At 40.1% G+C, this 17,594-nt stretch overlaps 1 protein-coding gene across 1 annotated transcript; it reads right to left on the bottom strand.

Moving 5' to 3' along the window:
* Nucleotides 1–14,576: 14,576 nt before the first annotated feature.
* On the bottom strand, nucleotides 14,577–15,329 carry LOC127129810 (uncharacterized). Its single transcript, XM_051058935.1, has 2 exons — nucleotides 15,208–15,329; nucleotides 14,577–15,120 (listed from the first exon to the last, which is right to left on the bottom strand). The coding sequence occupies exons 1-2, from the start codon at nucleotides 15,327–15,329 to the stop codon at nucleotides 14,577–14,579; spliced, it is 666 nt and encodes a 221-aa protein (XP_050914892.1).
* Nucleotides 15,330–17,594: the final 2,265 nt, after the last annotated feature.

Genomic DNA, 17,594 nt, shown 5'->3' with positions numbered 1-17,594 from the left:
ATTGCCTATGCTCATACGCGTATTGCCCACGCCTGCCCAAATCCATACGCGTATTGCCCATGTCCATACGCGTATGCTACGCGTATCACTTTTCCATACGCGTACCAACAGAGACCAAAACACGTTCAAAACATCATCTTCCTCATCCATACGCGTATTGCCTAGCGCCATACGCGTACCAGCCATCTCATACGCGTATTGCCTAGTGCCATACGCGTATGACCAGAAACCAGATTTCCAGATCTGCAATGGCTTTCTCTGCTACGAGATCTATCCAAATTCATCCTTCCACAGTCCCAATTTCACACAAAATCACTCATATCATCTAACACGAATCATCCCCTATTCGATTTCACAAATCCTAACATCATTACATATAATTTCTACGAATTCCTTCGATTAAAATCCTAATTTCGTTCATCCAATATTTCACCATTTTCAGCATATTATTGTTTAATAAGGTTCAGACCCCTTACCTCTTTGGATTGAAGGAAGCTCTGAGCAATCTTTGGCCTTTTCCTCTTCCTTCTCTTTCTCTTCAGCGTTTCTCCCCCCTTTCTCTGACTCTGAGGCAAAACACGTGAAACAACCTGAGTCCTCACTTTGGCCTCTTTTATCCAATTTCCACTTTTACCCTTCCACTCTTCATATTCCATTTAATTTATTTATTTAATTATTATTAAAATAAATAACATCTATAGTAATAATAAAAATAATCCAATAATTCACTTTATTTAATTAAATTAATAAAATAATATTAACTCAATTAAATAATTCTCTTATTTTAATCGGGGTGTTACAACTCTCCCCCACTAAAAGAGTTTTCGTCCTCGAAAACATACCTCAAGCAAATAGAGCCGGATACGACTCCTTCATCTGATCTTCACGCTCCCAAGTCAAGCTCTCACCAGCTGGACCTCCCCAAACAACTTTCACTAGAGAAATCTTCTTACCTCTCAGGGTCTTCTCTTCTCGGTCATCTATCCGAATTGGCAACACCTCAACGGTCAAATTATCCCTCACCTGGATATCATCCAACTGAACAACATGCGAAGGATCCGCAATATATTTTCTCAACTGAGATACATGAAACACATCATGCAGATTAGAAAGCGACGGCGGTAAAGCTATCCGATACGCCACTTCCCCAACCCTCTTCAAAATCTGATACGGACCCACAAACCTCGGAGTAAGCTTTTTAGACTTTAAAGCTCTACCCACACCTGTCGTCGGAGTAACTCTCAAGAACACATGATCTCCCTCTTGGAACTCAAGTGCCTTTCTCCTGTTATCATGATAACTCTTCTGACGACTCTGAGAAATCTTCATTTTCTCTTGAATCATCTTAACCCTTTCAGTCGTCTGCTGCACAATCTCAGGTCCGAGTACAACACTCTCACCTGATTCATACCAACACAATGGAGTTCTACACCTCCGACCATACAATGCTTCATATGGAGCCATACCGATACTAGCATGAAAACTATTATTATAAGTAAACTCCACCAACGGCAAATAACTATCCCAAGAACCACTCTGCTCCAACACACAAGCTCTCAACAAATCCTCCAAGGATTGGATAGTTCTTTCGGTCTGACCATCAGTCTGAGGATGATAAGCTGAACTCAACCTCAACTTAGTCCCCAACGCTTTCTGCAAACTTTCCCAAAATCTAGAAGTAAATCTGGGATCTCTATCAGACACAATACTGGATGGAATACCATGCAGCCTCACTATCTCCTCAATATACAACTCTGCCAACTTCTCTAAAGAGTGTTTAATCTTCATCGGCAAGAAATGCGCCGACTTAGTCAATCGATCCACAATCACCCAAATAGAATCATTACCTTTCACCGTCCTCGGCAATCCCGTCACAAAATCCATGGAAATGCTATCCCACTTCCATTCAGGAATCTTCAAAGGTTGCATCATACCTGCCGGTTTCTGATGTTCAATCTTTGACTTCTGACAAGTTAAACAGGCATACACAAACTTAGCAACATCTCTTTTCATACCAGTCCACCAAAACAACTTCTTCAAATCTTGATACATTTTAGTTGCACCTGGATGGATACTCAATCCACTCCTATGGCCCTCTTCAAGAATACTCTTTTTCAATTCAGACACCTCAGGAACACAAACTCTACCTTTAAATCGCAGGATGCCATTCTCATCAATCTCAAAATTACCACCATTACCCTGGTTAACCATAGTAATATGATCAACTAGAGCGACGTCAACTTGCTGACCATTCCGAATATCTTCCAGAATTCCACTAGTCAACTTCAGCATACCCAACTTTACACTATCAGCGGAAACTTCACAACCCAAACTCATATCACGGAACTGTTCAATTAACTCAAGCTCCCGAACCATCATCATAGACATATGTAGAGACTTTCTACTCAGCGCATCTGCAACTACATTAGCCTTACCGGGATGATAACTCAATTCAAAGTCAAAATCCTTCAGTAATTCTAACCACCTTCTCTGCCTCATATTTAACTCTTTCTGATCAAACAGATACTTCAGACTCTTGTGATCACTGAACACTTCGAAACTGGAACCATACAGATAATGCCTCCACATTTTCAACACAAATACAACAGCTGCAAGTTCTAGATCATGCGTAGGATAATTCCTCTCATGAACTTTCAACTGTCTAGAAGCATAAGCTACAACTTTACCATTCTGCATCAAAACACCACCAAGACCCATCAAAGAAGCATCACAATAAACAACGAAGGACTCACCAGGATTAGGCAAGATCAACACTGGAGCACTGGTCAACCGCCTCTTCAACTCAACAAAACTCGCTTCATAAGTTGCATCCCACACATACACTTGACCCTTCTTAGTCAACTGCGTCAACGGCAATGCCAACTTAGAGAAGCCCTCAATAAATCTGCGATAATAACCAGCTAACCCCAGAAAACTGCGTATCTCAGTAGCAGACTTCGGAGTCTCCCACTGTAATACAGCATCAACTTTAGCCGGATCAACAGAAATCCCACCACTCGAAATCACATGGCCAAGGAAACTCACTTCCTTCAACCAGAACTCACATTTAGATAACTTTGCATATAATTTCTTTTCTCTTAACACCTGCAAAACAATTCTCAGATGTCCTGCATGCTCTTCTTCCGTCTTAGAATATATCAATATATCATCTATGAACACCACAACAAAATTATCAAGGTACGGATGAAATATACGATTCATATATTCCATAAACACACCTGGAGCATTAGACACACCGAACGGCATCACAGTGTATTCATAATGACCATACCTCGTACGGAAAGCAGTCTTCACAATATCATCTGACTTCACTCGGATCTGATGATAACCCGACCGCAAATCCATCTTACTGAAAACATGAGCTCCAACCAACTGGTCCATCAAATCATCAATCCTCGGCATTGGATACCGATTCTTGATAGTCACCTTATTCAACTGCCGATAATCGACACACAACCTCATCGTACCTTCTTTCTTCTTCACTAACAATACTGGTGCACCCCAAGGAGAAACACTTGGACGCACAAACTTCTTCTCAAGCAATTCTTCAAGTTGCTTCTTCAATTCAACTAATTCAGTTGCCGACATCCTATAAGGAGACATCGACACTGGACTCGTACCTGGTACTAAGTCAATGGCAAACTCGACTTCACGTTCTGGAGGTAATTCACTTACATCCTCCGGAAACACATCCTGAAATTCACAGACAACAGGCAAATCTTCACTCACCACTTTCTTATTCGCTTGCAGAGACGCAAATAAAGCGAATATCTGAGCTTCATCTTTCACAAAATCCACCACCTGCCTAGCAGATAGAAATCTTGCCTCATCATTCTCACCAACTTCAGAAAACCGCACCGTCTTCCTATAGCAGTTGATAAACACGCCATAGAATTCTAGCCAATTCATTCCCAGAATAATATCAATTTGGTGCAAGGGTAAGCACACCAAATCAACCACGAACTCTCTCTCAAAGATCGTCAATTGACAACCTCGACAGACCACCGAAGTCTTCACAGAACCATTAGCAGGAGTATCTATCACCATACTTCCGCCTAGGGACGACATAATCACACCAATCCTGGTCGCACACTCATACGAAATAAACGAATGAGTAGCACCAGTGTCAACAATAGCAAGCAATTCAACATTATTAATCAAGCAAGTACCTTTAATCAGATTGTCTTCTTTAGGAGCTTCAGCCCCACTCAGAGCAAACACCCTACCAGTAGTATGAGCTGCAGTAGCCGCCTTCTTCGGTTTCGAGCACTGCAAACTGATATGGCCTTTCTCGCCACAATTAAAACATGTCGGACCAGCATCCTTACATTCCGTAACTCTATGACCAGCCTGACCGCATCGGAAACATCTCAGCACTTTCTTGGTACAGCTATCAGCACGGTGGCCTGGCTCGCCACACTTGAAACATTTACCAGCTATGGGAGATCCTCCCCCACTTGACTTCTTCTCATCTACCACTTTCTGCTTACCTTTACCATTCGGAGATGCATAAGGACTACCACGATCCTTATTCTTCTTCTCACTAAGACTCTTGTAATGAGCAGTTCTAGCCTTGCTATCTTCATCAAATATCCTGCACTTATTAACCAGTGTAGGGAACCTACGAATCTCCTGGTAACCAATGCCTTGTTTGATCTCGGGACGCAACCCGTTCTCAAACTTGACACACTTGGATTCCTCAGCATCAGCACCATTATAATGAGGGCAATACTGCACCAGCTCCTCAAACTTCGAAGCGTAATCAGCAACAGACATGTTACCCTGCTTCAGTTCTAGAAATTCCATCTCCTTCTTACATCGCACATCAGCAGGAAAATATTTCTCCAGAAAGGCCGTCTTGAACCTTTCCCAAGTCATCTCAGCACCTGGTACTTCAATCCTCTGTCGAGTGTTATCCCACCAGTTTTCAGCCTCTTCAGATAACATATGCGTACCAAACTGCACCTTCTGTGCTTCAGTACACGTCATCACCCGGAAAATCTTCTCAATTTCCTTCAGCCAAATCTGAGCACCATCTGGATCATAGCGCCCTTTGAATGTAGGAGGGTTATTCTTCAGAAACCTTCCCAAATTCTTAAACTCGTCGACCGGCGGATTCTGCTGCGCCTGCATAGCCTGCGCCATAGCAGTCAAAGCCTCAGCAATCACACGGTCGTTTTCTCCAGCCATACTCTGCACAACACCACCACAACCGTTAAATATCGACAGTGTCATTTACACTAATCGACCATCAGGGAAAACATCACATTATGACTCGACTACTGACCATGCTCTGATACCACTAATGTAACACCCTTCTACCCAAACGACATATTTAAATAGATTATCAGAGTACAACATGTAGAAGAGTTTACATTTCTTACAACATAACACTTATCGCATCACAACATAAAACATATATTTATTTTATTAAAACTTCGCAGCGGACAACAACACAAATATTATCATTCATCATATAACAATTTATAATAATGTTTCAACAGTATCTCAACACAGCATCTCAACATATTAGTCATCATAAACAACGTAAATAATAACCAATTATCTATCGAATCCCATAACCCCGGTGTCACATGACCAGAGCATTTGACTCGACTCTGTAGAATAACTCTACACTTATTCTTCAAACCTCAACAATAGCTACTCCTCTTTATCTGCACATTGCTCATCATAGATGAACATAAACACATGCAGAAGGGGTGAGAATTACATTATTAAATAATAATATAACGACAGAAATATAAACATAAATATATTTCACATATGCCAACACAACTCATCATAATCATCATAATCAACATAGTCATGAACATCAACAAAACAACATATCAAATGCAATGCACACACCCATGCATGACTCAACACGACTCGGTATACCCATTTTGTGACCAACTACAGGATCACCACTCCCAGATTCATCACCATAGAATCTGAGTTCCCCGCAAGGAACCAAGCCTCTCAACAAGCCCGGAGTCAACAACATCATTGGAACTCAGTCCGTTCATCACTAGGCATCGGCCTTTCATGAATGCATGCACACCAAGCATGCATCATAATCAACATAGCAACAACAGCATCATATAGTCATGTTATCATCATCATTAACACATCCTATCACAAAAGCATATCACATCATGCCACATAATCAAACACAGTATTATCACACTCTACTAATATCTATACCACTCAAAGCAACGGGAAATGATCCCTCATATACCATGCATCAGCTAAGTTACCTCGCTCAGCCTAAACAACCAAAACTGCACAACAACAGCCCAGGAAAGACCACAGTCTGCCCATACGCGTATTGCCTATGCTCATACGCGTATTGCCCACGCCTGCCCAAATCCATACGCGTATTGCCCATGTCCATACGCGTATGCTACGCGTATCACTTTTCCATACGCGTACCAACAGAGACCAAAACACGTTCAAAACATCATCTTCCTCATCCATACGCGTATTTCCTAGCGCCATATGCGTACCAGCCATCTCATACGCGTATTGCCTAGTGCCATACGCGTATGACCAGAAACCAGATTTCCAGATCTGCAATGGCTTTCTCTGCTACGAGATCTATCCAAATTCATCCTTCCACAGTCCCAATTTCACACAAAATCACTCATATCATCTAACACGAATCATCCCCTATTCGATTTCACAAATCCTAACATCATTACATATAATTTCTACGAATTCCTTCGATTAAAATCCTAATTTCGTTCATCCAATATTTCACCATTTTCAGCATATTATTGTTTAATAAGGTTCAGACCCCTTACCTCTTTGGATTGAAGGAAGCTCTGAGCAATCTTTGGCCTTTTCCTCTTCCTTCTCTTTCTCTTCAGCGTTTCTCCCCCCTTTCTCTGACTCTGAGGCAAAACACGTGAAACAACCTGAGTCCTCACTTTGGCCTCTTTTATCCAATTTCCACTTTTACCCTTCCACTCTTCATATTCCATTTAATTTATTTATTTAATTATTATTAAAATAAATAACATCTATAGTAATAATAAAAATAATCCAATAATTCACTTTATTTAATTAAATTAATAAAATAATATTAACTCAATTAAATAATTCTCTTATTTTAATCGGGGTGTTACAACTCTCCCCCACTAAAAGAGTTTTCGTCCTCGAAAACATACCTCAAGCAAATAGAGCCGGATACGACTCCTTCATCTGATCTTCACGCTCCCAAGTCAAGCTCTCACCAGCTGGACCTCCCCAAACAACTTTCACTAGAGAAATCTTCTTACCTCTCAGGGTCTTCTCTTCTCGGTCATCTATCCGAATTGGCAACACCTCAACGGTCAAATTATCCCTCACCTGGATATCATCCAACTGAACAACATGCGAAGGATCCGCAATATATTTTCTCAACTGAGATACATGAAACACATCATGCAGATTAGAAAGCGACGGCGGTAAAGCTATCCGATACGCCACTTCCCCAACCCTCTTCAAAATCTGATACGGACCCACAAACCTCGGAGTAAGCTTTTTAGACTTTAAAGCTCTACCCACACCTGTCGTCGGAGTAACTCTCAAGAACACATGATCTCCCTCTTGGAACTCAAGTGCCTTTCTCCTGTTATCATGATAACTCTTCTGACGACTCTGAGAAATCTTCATTTTCTCTTGAATCATCTTAACCCTTTCAGTCGTCTGCTGCACAATCTCAGGTCCGAGTACAACACTCTCACCTGATTCATACCAACACAATGGAGTTCTACACCTCCGACCATACAATGCTTCATATGGAGCCATACCGATACTAGCATGAAAACTATTATTATAAGTAAACTCCACCAACGGCAAATAACTATCCCAAGAACCACTCTGCTCCAACACACAAGCTCTCAACAAATCCTCCAAGGATTGGATAGTTCTTTCGGTCTGACCATCAGTCTGAGGATGATAAGCTGAACTCAACCTCAACTTAGTCCCCAACGCTTTCTGCAAACTTTCCCAAAATCTAGAAGTAAATCTGGGATCTCTATCAGACACAATACTGGATGGAATACCATGCAGCCTCACTATCTCCTCAATATACAACTCTGCCAACTTCTCTAAAGAGTGATTAATCTTCATCGGCAAGAAATGCGCCGACTTAGTCAATCGATCCATAATCACCCAAATAGAATCATTACCTTTCACCGTCCTCGGCAATCCCGTCACAAAATCCATGGAAATGCTATCCCACTTCCATTCAGGAATCTTCAAAGGTTGCATCATACCTGCCGGTTTCTGATGTTCAATCTTTGACTTCTGACAAGTCAAACAGGCATACACAAACTTAGCAACATCTCTTTTCATACCAGTCCACCAAAACAACTTCTTCAAATCTTGATACATTTTAGTTGCACCTGGATGGATACTCAATCCACTCCTATGGCCCTCTTCAAGAATACTCTTTTTCAATTCAGACACCTCAGGAACACAAACTCTACCTTTAAATCGCAGGATGCCATTCTCATCAATCTCAAAATTACCACCATTACCCTGGTTAACCATAGTAATATGATCAACTAGAGCGACGTCAACTTGCTGACCATTCCGAATATCTTCCAGAATTCCACTAGTCAACTTCAGCATACCCAACTTTACACTATCAGCGGAAACTTCACAACCCAAACTCATATCACGGAACTGTTCAATTAACTCAAGCTCCCGAACCATCATCATAGACATATGTAGAGACTTTCTACTCAGCGCATCTGCAACTACATTAGCCTTACCGGGATGATAACTCAATTCAAAGTCAAAATCCTTCAGTAATTCTAACCACCTTCTCTGCCTCATATTTAACTCTTTCTGATCAAACAGATACTTCAGACTCTTGTGATCACTGAACACTTCGAATCTGGAACCATACAGATAATGCCTCCACATTTTCAACACAAATACAACAGCTGCAAGTTCTAGATCATGCGTAGGATAATTCCTCTCATGAACTTTCAACTGTCTAGAAGCATAAGCTACAACTTTACCATTCTGCATCAAAACACCACCAAGACCCATCAAAGAAGCATCACAATAAACAACGAAGGACTCACCAGGATTAGGCAAGATCAACACTGGAGCACTGGTCAACCGCCTCTTCAACTCAACAAAACTCGCTTCACAAGCTGCATCCCACACATACACTTGACCCTTCTTAGTCAACTGCGTCAACGGCAATGCCAACTTAGAGAAGCCCTCAATAAATCTGCGATAATAACCAGCTAACCCCAGAAAACTGCGTATCTCAGTAGCAGACTTCGGAGTCTCCCACTGTAATACAGCATCAACTTTAGCCGGATCAACAGAAATCCCACCACTCGAAATCACATGGCCAAGGAAACTCACTTCCTTCAACCAGAACTCACATTTAGATAACTTTGCATATAATTTCTTTTCTCTTAACACCTGCAAAACAATTCTCAGATGTCCTGCATGCTCTTCTTCCGTCTTAGAATATATCAATATATCATCTATGAACACCACAACAAAATTATCAAGGTACGGATGAAATATACGATTCATATATTCCATAAACACACCTGGAGCATTAGACACACCGAACGGCATCACAGTGTATTCATAATGACCATACCTCGTACGGAAAGCAGTCTTCGCAATATCATCTGACTTCACTCGGATCTGATGATAACCCGACCGCAAATCCATCTTACTGAAAACATGAGCTCCAACCAACTGGTCCATCAAATCATCAATCCTCGGCATTGGATACCGATTCTTGATAGTCACCTTATTCAACTGCCGATAATCGACACACAACCTCATCGTACCTTCTTTCTTCTTCACTAACAATACTGGTGCACCCCAAGGAGAAATACTTGGACGCACGAACTTCTTCTCAAGCAATTCTTCAAGTTGCTTCTTCAATTCAACTAATTCAGTTGCCGACATCCTATAAGGAGACATCGACACTGGACTCGTACCTGGTACTAAGTCAATGGCAAACTCGACTTCACGTTCTGGAGGTAATTCACTTACATCCTCCGGAAACACATCCTGAAATTCACAGACAACAGGCAAATCTTCACTCACCACTTTCTTATTCGCTTGCAGAGACGCAAATAAAGCGAATATCTGAGCTTCATCTTTCACAAAATCCACCACCTGCCTAGCAGATAGAAATCTTGCCTCATCATTCTCACCAACTTCAGAAAACCGCACCGTCTTCCTATAGCAGTTGATAAACACGCCATAGAATTCTAGCCAATTCATTCCCAGAATAATATCAATTTGGTGCAAGGGTAAGCACACCAAATCAACCACGAACTCTCTCTCAAAGATCGTCAATTGACAACCTCGACAGACCACATAAGTCTTCACAGAACCATTAGCAGGAGTATCTATCACCATACTTCCGCCTAGGGACGACATAATCACACCAATCCTGGTCGCACACTCATACGAAATAAACGAATGAGTAGCACCAGTGTCAACAATAGCAAGCAATTCAACATTATTAATCAAGCAAGTACCTTTAATCAGATTGTCTTCTTTAGGAGCTTCAGCCCCACTCAGAGCAAACACCCTACCAGTAGTATGAGCTGCAGTAGCCGCCTTCTTCGGTTTCGAGCACTGCAAACTGATATGGCCTTTCTCGCCACAATTAAAACATGTCGGACCAGCATCCTTACATTCCGTAACTCTATGACCAGCCTGACCGCATCAGAAACATCTCAGCACTTTCTTGGTACAGCTATCAGCACGGTGGCCTGGCTCGCCACACTTGAAACATTTACCAGCTATGGGAGATCCTCCCCCACTTGGCTTCTTCTCATCTACCACTTTCTGCTTACCTTTACCATTCGGAGATGCATAAGGACTACCACGATCCTTATTCTTCTTCTCACTAAGACTCTTGTAATGAGCAGTTCTAGCCTTGCTATCTTCATCAAATATCCTGCACTTATTAACCAGTGTAGGGAACCTACGAATCTCCTGGTAACCAATGCCTTGTTTGATCTCGGGACGCAACCCGTTCTCAAACTTGACACACTTGGATTCCTCAGCATCAGCACCATTATAATGAGGGCAATACTGCACCAGCTCCTCAAACTTCGAAGCGTAATCAGCAACAGACATGTTACCCTGCTTCAGTTCTAGAAATTCCATCTCCTTCTTACATCGCACATCAGCAGGAAAATATTTCTCCAGAAAGGCCGTCTTGAACCTTTCCCAAGTCATCTCAGCACCTGGTACTTCAATCCTCTGTCGAGTGTTATCCCACCAGTTTTCAGCCTCTTCAGATAACATATGCGTACCAAACTGCACCTTCTGTGCTTCAGTACACGTCATCACCCGGAAAATCTTCTCAATTTCCTTCAGCCAAATCTGAGCACCATCTGGATCATAGCGCCCTTTGAATGTAGGAGGGTTATTCTTCAGAAACCTTCCCAAATTCTTAAACTCGTCGACCGGCGGATTCTGCTGCGCCTGCATAGCCTGCGCCATAGCAGTCAAAGCCTCAGCAATCACACGGTCGTTTTCTCCAGCCATACTCTGCACAACACCACCACAACCGTTAAATATCGACAGTGTCATTTACACTAATCGACCATCAGGGAAAACATCACATTATGACTCGACTACTGACCATGCTCTGATACCACTAATGTAACACCCTTCTACCCAAACGACATATTTAAATAGATTATCAGAGTACAACATGTAGAAGAGTTTACATTTCTTACAACATAACACTTATCGCATCACAACATAAAACATATATTTATTTTATTAAAACTTCGCAGCGGACAACAACACAAATATTATCATTCATCATATAACAATTCATAATAATGTTTCAACAGTATCTCAACACAGCATCTCAACATATTAGTCATCATAAACAACGTAAATAATAACCAATTATCTATCGAATCCCATAACCCCGGTGTCACATGACCAGAGCATTTGACTCGACTCTGTAGAATAACTCTACACTTATTCTTCAAACCTCAACAATAGCTACTCCTCTTTATCTGCACATTGCTCATCATAGATGAACATAAACACATGCAGAAGGGGTGAGAATTACATTATTAAATAATAATATAACGACAGAAATATAAACATAAATATATTTCACATATGCCAACACAACTCATCATAATCATCATAATCAACATAGTCATGAACATCAACAAAACAACATATCAAATGCAATGCACACACCCATGCATGACTCAACACGACTCGGTATACCCATTTTGTGACCAACTACAGGATCACCACTCCCAGATTCATCACCATAGAATCTGAGTTCCCCGCAAGGAACCAAGCCTCTCAACAAGCCCGGAGTCAACAACATCATTGGAACTCAGTCCGTTCATCACTAGGCATCGGCCTTTCATGAATGCATGCACACCAAGCATGCATCATAATCAACATAGCAACAACAGCATCATATAGTCATGTTATCATCATCATTAACACATCCTATCACAAAAGCATATCACATCATGCCACATAATCAAACACAGTATTATCACACTCTACTAATATCTATACCACTCAAAGCAACGGGAAATGATCCCTCATATACCATGCATCAGCTAAGTTACCTCGCTCAGCCTAAACAACCAAAACTGCACAACAACAGCCCAGGAAAGACCACAGTCTGCCCATACGCGTATTGCCTATGCTCATACGCGTATTGCCCACGCCTGCCCAAATCCATACGCGTATTGCCCATGTCCATACGCGTATGCTACGCGTATCACTTTTCCATACGCGTACCAACAGAGACCAAAACACGTTCAAAACATCATCTTCCTCATCCATACGCGTATTTCCTAGCGCCATATGCGTACCAGCCATCTCATACGCGTATTGCCTAGTGCCATACGCGTATGACCAGAAACCAGATTTCCAGATCTGCAATGGCTTTCTCTGCTACGAGATCTATCCAAATTCATCCTTCCACAGTCCCAATTTCACACAAAATCACTCATATCATCTAACACGAATCATCCCCTATTCGATTTCACAAATCCTAACATCATTACATATAATTTCTACGAATTCCTTCGATTAAAATCCTAATTTCGTTCATCCAATATTTCACCATTTTCAGCATATTATTGTTTAATAAGGTTCAGACCCCTTACCTCTTTGGATTGAAGGAAGCTCTGAGCAATCTTTGGCCTTTTCCTCTTCCTTCTCTTTCTCTTCAGCGTTTCTCCCCCCTTTCTCTGACTCTGAGACAAAACACGTGAAACAACCTGAGTCCTCACTTTGGCCTCTTTTATCCAATTTCCACTTTTACCCTTCCACTCTTCATATTCCATTTAATTTATTTATTTAATTATTATTAAAATAAATAACATCTATAGTAATAATAAAAATAATCCAATAATTCACTTTATTTAATTAAATTAATAAAATAATATTAACTCAATTAAATAATTCTCTTATTTTAATCGGGGTGTTACAACTCTCCCCCACTAAAAGAGTTTTCGTCCTCGAAAACATACCTCAAGCAAATAGAGCCGGATACGACTCCTTCATCTGATCTCCTAACCAGTCTTGACTGAATGAACTGATGGCTTGTACTTGGGCAAATGGACAATGCAATGTTATGTAGTGGACAATGTTATGTCATGACCTAAAATGAAAATGAATGTACAAAATGGGAGGTGCAAATTTGAGGTGCTACATTAAGCCTATACAATCTTTGCTCATATGATTCAAGAGAGATCACTAGTTTTGTAATGATAAAGTGAACATATCTTTAGTTTCCACAATCGTTGTCATAATTTGGTCAAACTTTGAGGGCGTAGTAATTAGAATTTTCTCAATAATTTTCTTGTCAAAAATATCATTTCCAAAAGCTCTCATTTAATTATTTTTTCTTTAACTACGTGTTCCCACTTCTTTTACAGTCTGAACTCTCATAACTCTTGGAAAATTGCATCAGTCACCGCCTGTTGTAAGGTGAACCACGCCCTGAATTTTTTTTTGAAGTAGTTCAGAGGATTTTAAAAGAGTAAGAAGGTAATATAACTACTCCCAATATATGACCAAAATTAGCTCTGATGCAAGTGATGATAGTGGAATAGTTCATATCTGATATAAGATAGCTTTAGAATTTTTAAAAAAAAGAAGGCTATGACATTGATTTCTTGGATGATATTTTACAAAGTTCCAATTTCTTATTTATAGACTAAGTCACCAATCTCTCAATGGTGGTGAATGTTTCTTTATTATTTTTGTTTTTTCTAGATGTTTAATGATAGATTAGTATCATGATAGTTCTAGATTCTTCTAGTATTTCCATATCCATTATAGTTCTAAATTCTTTAATAAGAAAAAGTTACTAAATGTTGTTTTGGATATTGATATGTTACATTTTCATCAACACACGACAAAAATCATTATCATAAAAGTTTAATTTGTAATATGAATTCACAAATAACTTCAAACACATGATATGAGAAATATATCGGGTACAAAATCACTTACTTATAAATTATATAATACGTCTAATGACACTAATAAGCATTTAGTGAAAGCTATGGCTTCCAACTCCAAGAACCCAATTCAGAATCCAAATCTCTTTCTTTGAAACCTTGAGCTTTCAACAAGTCCCTTTCTATGTCAAGATTTCCCTCCGCAGCAGCCAATTTTGCCTTTATCCTCTCAGTTTCCAGCTCTAGATCTGCAACATTCCCTTTCAACTTTTCAACCTCCAGAGCTTTCTCCACATAGCTTCTATTTCCTAAAGCATATTGAACTTGTGGCTCTAGCCAAGTAATATCAAATTTAAATTTCTTAAGTTCATCCCATAAAACTTGAAGTTCCTCACAAGCTTGTTCATTCATATCTTTCACTTTTCTAGTCTGAAGGAAATAAATCACATTGCCCAGCGCAGCAGATACCAATTTTGCATCAGCTTGTTCAGAAGTTTCATTGCAAACTAAATTAGAAACTGTTGAAAGAGATCCACCTATGTTTACTGGTTCCTCATGTGTTGAATTAGAAACAAAAACTTCAGCACCAATAATACAAGCATCCTTCACAATATACCCCTGCTCAGAATCATGGAGCTCAGTTAACCATAGCAGATGAAACACAATAATGTAATTAGTGTCAAAGAATAAGTAAATTCTAACAAGTGGGAATTCATTCATTCAAATATAATACCATCGATAACCGCCCACGACAAAACGATCTGAGTAAACCTTTTCGATTTTCAAGCGAGAGAAGTTTTCAAGCTTCCATGTAAATTTCTCATATTTCTCAACACTTGACTGTTCTTGCTCCATCTGTCAAAAATCTGCCAGAACACAAAACAAAGCCATTATTTTCACGTAAGAGAGTTCATAATGTATCTATAGTTAAGTAAAATAAGAACAGAATAGAAAACTAATTCACTGTCTATATACAAGAATACGTACCAACACAGAAATTTGAGATCAAAGGTTTATTATATATAGCCAGAAATAGTTTTTGCGTTGGGGATGTGAATAGCAGCAAGATTATCTCATGAAGATGGCACAACTTACAAAAAAAAGAGAGGGATACCTATAGACTATAGTGTATTTTTATTGGTCATTTTAATTTTTTGTTTTTGCTGACGAGAAACCCAAAGTCCCTTCAACTGCTTATCCGTCATACTAAAAGACTTTCCGGTTAGTGTCATGTGTAACTGTAAGATACAGCACATCTTTTTAATATAAAAACCAGCAAGTTACCGAGGACGGCAAATTTATCGAGATAACCCACTTTTTTGAAGAAATTCCCAAAATAACGCAGTTTTCAAAAAAAATCCCAATCTACTCCACTTTTAGGAGGAGGCGCCAATTGGATTGACGACCCCTCTTAAAAATTGCAAGGAGGCGCCAATTGGATTGGCTAGGGCACCCGCCTATGTGTAATTTTTAAGAGGGGGCGCCAATCCAATTGGCGTCTGCCTTAAAAAAACCTCAAATGAAAAAACTTTCAACATGAAAGTTGTAGATCTTTTCAAGAAAATGAATTTGGATATAAATTTTGCATCATTTGGATTTTTTATGAGAAAGTTATGGGTAGTTGAAGTTGGACTTCTGAGTTTTTGAACTGTTATCTGACCGATAATGTTTTGTATTATTGCATGTGTTTCTTTTAGGAATATGAATTTTTGTCCAACATAACACTTGAAGTAGACATCTTAAATTTTCCAATGCACTTGGTCCCACCTCAAAATAACTAAAAATGAGTGAGTTAGGTCCCTGCGAAGTTGACCCAAAATTAGGGTTTCTGTCAAAACAAGTGTATGTGAATTTTGCCAAAAGAGACCAACTTCAAGCCCTTTAGTTTGAATGATAAAAGCCTCAAATGACAAAACCTTCAACATAAAAGTTGTAGATCTTTTCAAGATAATGAATTTGGACTAAAGTTTTGCATCATTTGCAATGTTTATGAGAAAGGTATGGGCACCTGAACTTGGACTCTTTGACATTTTATCTGTTATTGTCTTCTATAATGTTTTGTATTATTGCATGTGTTTGTGTTAGAGTTATGAATTTTTGTCCAACATAACAAGTGAAGTAGACATCTTAAATTTTCCAATGCACTTGGTCCCACCTCAAAATAATTAAAAATGAGTGAGGTAGGTCCTTGCGAACTTGACCTAAAATTAGGGTTTCTGTCAAAACATGTGTATGTGAATTTTACCAAAAGGGACCAAATTCAAGCCCTTCAACATAACAATAACAAGCCCTTGAATTAGGGTTTCTGACCTATAATGTTTTGTATTATGATATGTGTTTATTTTAGAATTATGAAAGAAACCTAATGTTTGGAGTTTACACAAAGATAAATTTGACATAATACAAATTGATATTAATAAAATTTGGATTTTACATAGAATCCTAATGGTGATGACTGGGATCACCTAACCGACCTCCGGTCCCACATCCCCTAGCTACCCTAACCCTTGGCCCTAACCCACGTTGACGATTCTGCACCGGTATTTGTTCATCTGATGGTCCAGGAGCGTCATTACCTCCTACAGGAGAAGATCCGTTGAGGTATTCAGCCAACTCAACATAGTCTTCTGTATTCAATGATGGTGTACCGGCGTAGCTGAGCTCATGACCCATGCCAGAGAAGTTGGGGTGTGGTTGACTCATGGATGGGCGACCGGGACGGTTGAAGGGAGACATGGGTGTGAATGATGGGTCTAGGAAAGGTTGGAAAGGTTGTTGGGGTGTTTGGAAAGGGTATGGTTGTGGGATGTTTTGGTATTGTGATGTTTGGGGTTCTTGGCTAAGGTAGGAGGAGGGGCGGTTCGTGTTTTGGCTAAGGCGACTTTGGTAGGATGATGGTGTGGGTGCGAAGCGATGTTCGGTCGAAGGTTGATGGTCCATTTGTTGGTGGTGGTATGGGGGATGTTCTTGGTATTGGGGTTGGGTGAATGGGATGTTTTGGTTGTATGTTTGTGTGTTTGTGGAACGGAAAGTTTGACGGATAGGTGGTTGTGAGTAACCGGGCTGAGATTGTTGTTGGGGGTTAGATGTTGATCCTTCTTGTGTGTAACTTGTCTGGCG

The sequence above is a fragment of the Lathyrus oleraceus genome, chromosome 3, assembly GCF_024323335.1.
Source record: "Lathyrus oleraceus cultivar Zhongwan6 chromosome 3, CAAS_Psat_ZW6_1.0, whole genome shotgun sequence".
Classification (NCBI taxonomy): Eukaryota; Viridiplantae; Streptophyta; class Magnoliopsida; order Fabales; family Fabaceae; genus Lathyrus; species Lathyrus oleraceus.
Note: the sequence above shows the minus strand (reverse complement) of the source record. Positions and strands in the feature narration are given on the sequence as shown.

Coding starts and splice junctions, on each gene's coding strand:
- LOC127129810 (XM_051058935.1), bottom strand. CDS start 15,329: ATGGAGCAAGAACAGTCAAGTGTTGAGAAATATGAGAAATTTACATGG. Junction 15,121..15,207: donor GTCGTGGGCGGTTATCGATG/GTATTATATTTG, acceptor TCATCTGCTATG/GTTAACTGAGCTCCATGATT.